This window comes from Nanorana parkeri, unplaced genomic scaffold (genome assembly GCF_000935625.1).
Source record: "Nanorana parkeri isolate BGI_ZX_2015 unplaced genomic scaffold, ASM93562v1 scaffold1135, whole genome shotgun sequence".
Taxonomy (NCBI): Eukaryota; Metazoa; Chordata; class Amphibia; order Anura; family Dicroglossidae; genus Nanorana; species Nanorana parkeri.
The window spans coordinates 326,504-335,433 of NW_017307403.1; the positions used below are offsets into that span (position 1 = coordinate 326,504).

At 41.0% G+C, this 8,930-nt stretch overlaps 1 protein-coding gene across 1 annotated transcript in view; it reads right to left on the reverse strand.

Annotated features, from left to right (window-relative positions):
* EPS15L1 (epidermal growth factor receptor pathway substrate 15 like 1) overlaps positions 1-8,930 on the reverse strand; it is a 108,860-nt gene that overhangs the window by 77,262 nt on the left and 22,668 nt on the right. The window contains exons 11-14 of the mRNA XM_018568089.1: positions 6,008-6,070; positions 2,591-2,676; positions 2,132-2,204; positions 61-222 (exon numbers count right to left, since the gene is read on the reverse strand). Of these exons, the coding sequence (XP_018423591.1) occupies positions 61-222; positions 2,132-2,204; positions 2,591-2,676; positions 6,008-6,070 (384 nt within the window). The remainder of the gene's footprint in view (positions 1-60; positions 223-2,131; positions 2,205-2,590; positions 2,677-6,007; positions 6,071-8,930) is intronic.

Below are 8,930 nucleotides of genomic sequence, written 5' to 3' on the forward strand. Positions count from 1 at the left end.
AGAAACCAAAGTTAGACTTGAACAAATAAGAGAGACTGGAAAAAGCACATCCTTATTTACCATCTGCCCTTCCTCCTGGCACTTCTGCCTGACATCACTCAGCATGTCTTTTAATTTTGCTTTCTGTTGGTCCATTTCCTCTAGCCGGTCTTGTGCATCTTGCTTTTGTGCTTCCAGTTCCTGCAATGTTGATGTTTCCCGGTCTAGATCATTCTGCAACTCCTAAAAACATACAAGTGCAGATTCTGTATTAATTCTATACATTGGCCTGTATTACACATGTATTAATTACTTCTTTATTATAACAAAAATATATGGAAAATTAATAAAAAATGTAAGAGAGATAAGAGTCCACTTGAGGCCCGCAACACCAATCACTATGTCTACCCTAGATGTACCTGCATTTTAGAGGACACATTTCTTGGTACTCTTCCATGGAATTGCTACCATTTCTTAATAGTTCAATGTTTTGTCCTTAGGCATTCTTAGGTGCTTTTAAGCGTTATGTTTTGGGTCATTCTCCTGGTAGAGGGCCCATTACCTGAGACATAACTCTCTAACACTGGGCAGTAAGTTTCACTTCAGAAGTCCTTAATAGTCTTGAGATTTTTTTGTGCGCTGCAGAGATTCAAGGTACCCCATGCCAGACACAGCAAAACATCCCCAAATCATACCCAAGTTGTGAACATAGAGCTGATGTGACTTGCCAAATAGCGACACTCTTGTCTGATCTGTACAACAGACATTCTCCTAGAAGAATTGTAGTTTGTCAGTATGCATTTTCTTGTTCTTTTTTTCTGAAGATGGTTCTTTAGGATTTGAATGTATGTTTGGGGTCGTTATCCTGCTGCTCAATGAATTTGGAACCAAGTTGTGCCTTCTTAACGGTATAGCATGATGGTTAAGTATCCGACTGTACATTTCAGCATTGAGGGGGCTATTAATACTGACCAAATCCCCAAACTTTACTTGTACAAATGAAGCCCCAAACCTGTGAGGAATCTCCACAATGCTTCACAGTTGCCTGCAGACACTCATCCTTGCACCACTCTCCAGGTCTTTGGCGAACAAACTGCCTGCTGTTACAATATTTGAAAATGTAAAATCTAAGGCACCTGCGCACCGGTATTTGTATTTTCCTGCCTAGACATGACATGATCTTGTTGCAATGTCGGAGGTATGTCTTTTACCTGCAAGTCTTAAAGACCATTTTTGACCAGACTTTTCCAGACTGTAGATGGGTGTGTACCAGTGTCCCACTGATTCCTGCCAGGTTTAAGCTGATGGTACCACTGGACATTATCTAATTGGGAAGGAAAATCAGCATAATGTCCTTCATCTGCTGCACCAAGTTCCCCCTGGCCAACCACTGAATTATTGTTCCTTACGTTGCCCATTTGTGCTTCTGCAGAAGAGCTTGAACATCTGAAAATGGCACTTTTCCTTGAAACGTTTTGTTTCTGTGCCAAGTTTAGCCATTGTACAAGATCTTTTACACTAAATTGTGTTCAGTGACCTTGACTAGTTAGTAGAGCTTTTCCTAACCAATTTTCATTGTGCTCCCCTTTCATCCCAGTACCAGGGACTGAGAGGGGGGTGCAATGTGAGTACAATGGGACACGGTACTCCTGGGGTGTAGAGTGATTGGATGGCTATACAGCTGATCATGTCTACAAGAATCCTAGAAGCAGCAAGATTAAAACAAAACCAATCCACAGCCACAGGGTTTCACGGAAGCTGCTTGAATCTTGCCGACAGCTTGGCAAATACTTTGTAAATGTGCCCATACACTGGACGGCCGAAATTCGCACAGTGTGTGGGGCTGTCGGCTCCCTTTCAACCAGCATTCCTCGATCAGCTGATCAAAGGAGCCTGCTGGAAAACCCTTGTGCGATCAGAGCCGGCAGCCAATGAGCTGCCCACTCTGATCGGGTATTCTGACAGGTGCCGGCGGCACCTGTCAGAATACAATGCAAACAGAGGCGTTTCCTTGATCGACACGCTGTTTGTGTTAATGTACGGATCACGTCAATTCCTTCCATTCAGCTCGCGGGCTGAACGAAATAAATTTACAGGTGTATGGCCAGATTTAGGAAAGCAGAAGCTAGGCTTCTGTAAAATTCTTACATACCTGTACCTCTGTGGTCTTATGCCTTATGGTCTCTTCCTTTTCCCTGATATCCTGCTCAAGAGCGTATTTTTCTCTGTAAAACAAAGAAATCACTAGATCAGCTGTCTGTATTCAGTTTGCATCAATATTTGTAATACTTATATTCGTAATTCAAGTGTTTACATTCACTCATATTAAAAATGGGTCAGTCCTCATTTATAAAAGTAATACATTTGCACATTTCAGCAACAAGAAATCATTTTTCAAAAAATGGAACTGTAGTTCTGTGAGAAAAGGCCCTCAAAAAAAAAAAAAAACAATAACACAACAGTAACAGCTTTCCACAGAGATCCTTTTTCTTGGGGACTTAATTGGTGTGAAATATCAAACCTTAAAAATTAGTAAATAATTTGAGAAAATTGCTGTTACAATTTAGCAGTGGTGTGATAGTGATCAGAAACTCAGAATATTACCACTCACCTCTGCAACTGGGCAATTTCATGGCTGATTTCGTCTAGTTCCTTTACCCCAGTAAATTCTCCAGATCCAACAGAGCTTGAGCTGTCCTGAAAGGGGAACACATCACTATTCATTACCAGACTGTAAAATTAACACAGATGGCATGTTCTGCTATGTCCATAGATCAAGGGAAAGCGGCTAATCTAGCCATGTAAGCTCATAACTTTGAAGGTTCTTGTATTACAATCGCCATTGCCCTATTTATGAAGTCCACTTAAAAAGCCTTAGGCGTCTAAAAGAAACATGGGCTTTAGGATAATGCAGCCTTTCTCAACAATAGAACAGTGCTCTAAAATCATAAAGAGTGATTTTGTTTTTATGAAATCATGACACGCATCTCACATCACTCACTCCCTTTGTAGTCTACATCATTACTCAAACTATTTCAGATGCTCCATAACTGCCCACCTGTTGTTTCCTGGGAATGTTATAAGAAACAGAAAAGGACATAAATGATTTCTCCGAGTTATAGGAACTAAGGTGAAACTTTAAACACGCAACATTGCTAAACATATTTTGCAGAATTAGGGTTGCACAGATACCAAGTACAGTACTCGGTACAAGAACAAGTACATGTACAGATACTTTTGAGCTCCGAGACTACATTAGGGAAAAATACAAAAGTTAGGAGGCAGCTGTGATTTGTAAGGAGCACACGGAGCTCCTGGGATTTGTACATCTCTGTTTTAATGTACGATTTTGTTTTTATAAATATAAATAAAGGGTTGCACAGATACCAGTTTTGCGAGTACGAGTACTGGTACTTGCCTAGTACTTAGAAGTACGAGTACTGATACATTTTTGTTTATTGTCATGTGACAGTTTTTCTAAAACAATACAGACTAATGATTTCAGGACAGTGGTGAAGCGCCAGAGCCAGGTCCCAGCTGCAACCGCTGCAACCCTGGTAGTTCTCATGAAAATGCCAAGTATCGGCACTGGTATTCGAAAAGTATCTGTGCATCCCTATGCAGAACCTTAGTCTAGTGCATCATGCGAAATAAGCAGATGAAAAAATAAATTAACCCAAGTACTCCTTTTAGGTAAATTCTAGGAAAATAGAATGTTTGAGTCAATTTACGTTTCCTTTAGGCTGTGATTTGTCTGACAAACTTCAGACTAAGCCATTTCATAAGAGTTGATTCACTGCTAATTTAGTTGTGCATACATTTCAGGTTTGAGTTATTGAGTTCTGCAAACAATAGACTTTATATTAAAAAAAAAAGAAAAGTCTGGAAATCATAAGCAGCAGCCAACAGCTCTCATCAACTTAGAACACAAAATATTAATATGCAATGCGTCATATTTTAAACGGACTGAAAAGTTGCTTTTTAATTTCAGTTTTAGCCCTGACTGTCATAACTTATGCACAAAACCCTTGTAAATTTTCAGTAAACAGCTTTTTACATAGTTGTCCATTCAAATTGGGGTAGTCGCAATGCGTAGTCATTACCTAGATCCTCCAGTTTCGAAAAGAAGTCCCCAGAAGTCTAAGATTTTTTTTCTCTATTTAGAACAGTCAATTTGAACCCAGCGCAAACAATTAAGACCAATAGGCTCTTCAGATACATTTTCTACGCCGTTGATTGATACTTGCAGCCAGTTAAATAGGCTCTAAACAAGATTATTAGCCAAATCTTGTGGGAGGTTGTGTAACTTGGCAGTAATTACAAATCGATCCTTTTAGATAGGTGATGGCCAATAAAAAAGGACTGGGCAGCTTGTTTTGAAAGTTAAGAGCCAACAATTGCACTGTATATTGCAGAAAACCTTACTTTTTCCAAGTGATATGACTGCACCCAATATGTGCCTTCTAGCAGAAAAAACATGTCTATAGCCCGCTCTGAGAATGAAATATTGCGGAGTTAACGTGTTTAAGTAAACCTTAAAGTGACATTAAACCCTCAGATTTTTTTAACATAAAACAATACTGTAATGTGCGCCTTACTGTAATCCATGGTAGTTTCCCTTCTCTTTGATGCTCTTCCTTTTAAATCTGTATCTGTTCTCATGCTTGGAGAGAACTTCCCTTTTCAGCAGACTGCCTGGTCTCAAACGGTGTCTGTGTATACGTTTCTATAGGCTGTAACCTGAGCCAGCACTACAGGAAGAGGCCCTGAGCTGAAAAGGGAAGTTCTCTCCGAGCATGAGAAAAGATACAGATTTAAAAGGAAGAGCATCAAAGAGAAGGGAAACTACCATGGATTACAGTAAGGCGCACATTACAGTATTGGTTTATGTTAAAAAATCTGAGGGTTTAATGTCACTTTAACAATTAATTTCTCTTATTTGCTCTACTTTCATTTGCTAAATATACAGTTGAAAATGTTTTGTTATATCTGCTCAATAAGTACAAAATAATTCCTGTTGATCCTGACCAAAGCCTAGAGAGCTGATAACTTAAGGAACTTTGTTTTTAGATACACTTTAAATACAGTGCCTACTTCCAGGAGTGAAATAGGTTAATTCCTATATAGAATGCCGACTTTTTAGGTAAAGGGTCAAGAACCTGAACCTGAGATGATGCGATGTGTTACAAACCTGTGAAGTTCCATTGTGTGGTCCTAGCCTGGAAACTGCTGGTATAGTGATGTAGGTCTCATATTCCAAGTTGTACAACACCAGCTTCCTGGGACTAGTAATATTTACAGGACATTCTAGAAAATTAAACATTGCCAACTTCCTGGCTCTACTGTCATATCCTACACAGTCTCTGGTAGTAATATGTTCACTATTTGGTTTCCCTTTAGCAGGGGGCATAATAATGAAACATACACCCTAAGGCTCCATTCACACCTATATTTTAGGTGCAGTTAGGGATTTGTGTGGCATGACTGTGATTTCTTGCAGCAGAAATTTGAATGGGTGACAGTTGCTGCATCTAAACGGCAGATTAGGGATTCCTGCTGCAGGAAATTGCAAGTTCGTGACACTGGAATCCCTATTCACACTTAAAATATAGGTGTGGATGGAGATTAAATGTTATTGTTTAAAAAGAAACATGCACCTGCAGGAGAAAATTGATCTGTAATAATTACACAGAGATGAGCCACTCCATGCTGCCATTTTCAGAAAAAAAAAAAAAAAAAAGTCATGCAATAAATTCATTGATAGATCCGCATTCCATTAAGCTTTTAGTATAGGTGGAAAAAAACACTTTAATAAAAGCTTTACGGGTCTTTCCTTATGGAGGAAATATGCTCATAATCACGCAGTAAGCCATCTATCCCTCAATAACAAATACAATTTTAAAAAATTTACATACTTTATAAACTAAGTGAAAACTATGTGAAGTAGACTATAGGTGATAGCAGTCAAGTGTGCATGCAGATATGTGTGGCATGCCAGGATGGGACTACTAAACAAGGGTTTACTCACACGCCGTATTTCTGGCAAGCTTGTCATGTCGTTTCCTACAGGGGTCATGTAACCAGACAGGGTCTGGAGGAAAAGGGCAAGGAAGAAGCCACAGATGGAACATACGGATCACATATATAGAACACATTGAGCAAATATATCAAAAGACAAAACCATCTATTGTATTTATATCCACCAATAAGTATATAAGTACATATAGCTGTAACTATGTGTAAAGAAAAGTATTTTTCACTCAATCCATTTGGAGGCTTAGCATCCTACAGAACAGGTCTTTTGAACCGGGAGAACAGAAACTCCCATCTGCTTTGAATGCATAGTCTTGTCATTTCATTAGTTTAAACTTCTAGCTCACCATTACTAGATAGAAATTGTCCACAACAGAACGATACAACTAAAGTACTTTTAGTTTTGAGAACCATTACAAGTCATTTACTTTATCTGGTTATGGTCAAATGGCTGAAACATAGCCGTGTGCCTGACTTTGCTTTGTCTGATTCCTTTCTCGATAAAACCCTCTCAATTTAAAAATAAATAAGAAAGAAAGAAAGAAAACAATATATGACAGATGGCGCCTCACTTTTAGGGTTTTCTCTAGTTGTTGTCAATATAGCTGGCTCAAAAAAAAAACACTTTTCGTCCCATCACCTTTATTAAAAGGAGAATTATGAGGCGAGTGATTTTCACTCAGCCTCACAATCTGAGCCGACCTGTGACAATGAAACTGTCACACGTCGGCTCAGTAGATCGGGAAGTGAGCGAACACATACCGGCGCTCGCTCACTTCTCGGTCTATCCCTGCAGAGAGCCGTGACTGTCACTCACGGCTCCCTGCAGGGATTCCCCCCTCCCCAATCCTCCAGCGCTGACTGGCGGAACGGACGGGGGAGGGGGTGGGTACAGCTGACTCTGCATGGCCAGAGCCAGCTGTCACTCACGCAGCTGGGTGAATTCAGACAGACTTGTCGGGATCCGTTCCGGCTGCGGCATCTCAGTATACGGCGAGCTGTAGCTCGCCGTATACTGAGCTTTGGGTGACGGGAGGACGCTAGTTTGTGTCCTCCCGTTACCCTTAGCAGAACTATGGGGAAAAACACTGACCCCATAGTTCTCCTTTAAAGAAAACCCCTACCACAGGCACACATAAGACACTAATCCGCATGCACTGACTGTACATTTTTAGGTGCAATGACTTTTTATGCCCGGAGTGCAGCTTTAAACCCCTAAACCTAGAAATCAGGAAAAGAAGATAGCCTGACCAGACATCCCAATCCCCAGTGAGGCAACACATGCTGTAGAAACCTCAACGCATGATATATCAACAGAAAATGAATGACCCTGCAGTCAGCCTGACTTAAGAGAAGTGAGGTGTCTAGAGAAATCCCACACAAGTGTAGGCAGCGAGAGAGATAGTCAACAACAGTAGAGCAAGATACAGATGTCCTCCAACAAATATCTACAAGTGGCCTGGGGTAGACAGAGGAGCTCTGCAAGCCTGCCTAATTATGGACAGAAAAGTATGGTCAATGAATAATTTACCCTGCCCCAAGCCAGAGAAATGAGGGGCAGGAGTCTTAGCCACAGGGCTAAGGACAGTCAGCTAATGAGAGGCAGGAAAAAGAAAGGGCCCTGACAGGGACTCTTCAAGAGGCAAACCCCAGCCACAAAAGCACCAGGGACAGACAGCATCAAGGATACACACACACACACTGACAATGCTGACGATGCTGAGCTCTCCTCCAAGGCCCTTCCTAAGATAGTGTGCCTAATGCACAAAGGGTGCTGTCCCGTGGAAATCTGGTTAGGAAGCCGACTCTCTGGAGTATTCCCTGATGAAGCAGGAACTGTCTGACCTGGGGATTCAGATGTAGACCCCAGATCTGGAGACAGCTCAGTAAAAGGAATTCACGTCAAGTGAAAGGGCGAAGGAACTCATGCGCATAGACTTAAGGGGTAGCTCCAGGAACTATCTGGTCCAAGGAGATCTCCTATACGTCTTGTCTTTCAGTCATGCCCTTAACTATAGAGTTAGCTGTGTAAAATGGACAGAGAATTTGAGAAGAAATTAAAACCCTCATTAGGAGCATATTCCTGTGATACCTCACCTGCCTCAAAGCTGGAAGTAGGAGATATGTCCTCCATAACTCCTAACTTTAGAACTTGAGAACAAAGGACACTTTAGGGAGATAGGGGCATGAAGTTCACATAGCAGAGTATTGAAAAGTGGGTGTGGTTAAATTATGCTGAATATTGGATGTGGCCTAATAAAGTGTGAGCCTACATACAGTATATACACAGCATTCCATGTACTCACAAAATACTAAAATTACAGTTGCACAAATGAGTGTCTTACAGACATACATATCCCTCAGCAAAAAGGATTTAAAAGTCTTATAAGACATGCCTTCCTCTACAAAGAATATAGGCAGACAGCAAACACTTTGATTCTACTTTAGAAGAACTTCATTAAAATAGTTGGGGACTACATAGCAACTGTTGGGACAATAAATATTGTGGTGAAGAGTATGTCAATTACTGCACAGCACGTAATGTATGACATAGCTTTTGAATACAAGGATCAGGAGTAGAACACACAGCACAAGAAACAAAGTGCAAAGGTCAGCGGTATGTAACATAGTCCGCTCTGCTGGTAAATGGGGGGCAAAAATGTTAAGGTCTTGATGGGAAAAAATGAGTGCCGACTGTGGTCAATGGGTGAAATAATTCCCTTAGAGGAAGAATTCCCCCTCCCAGCATCTGCATCAGTGTGAACAAGAACCTCCTTTCCCATGGCACTGGTGACCAGTGGATTAACCCCACCCCTTCCCACACATTGGTGGCCAGAGAGGGTACACATCTGCCATCAATGATTCTCCAGCAAACCTCTACCACCAACTCCCCCCCAGCACACCTCTGCCACTAATGT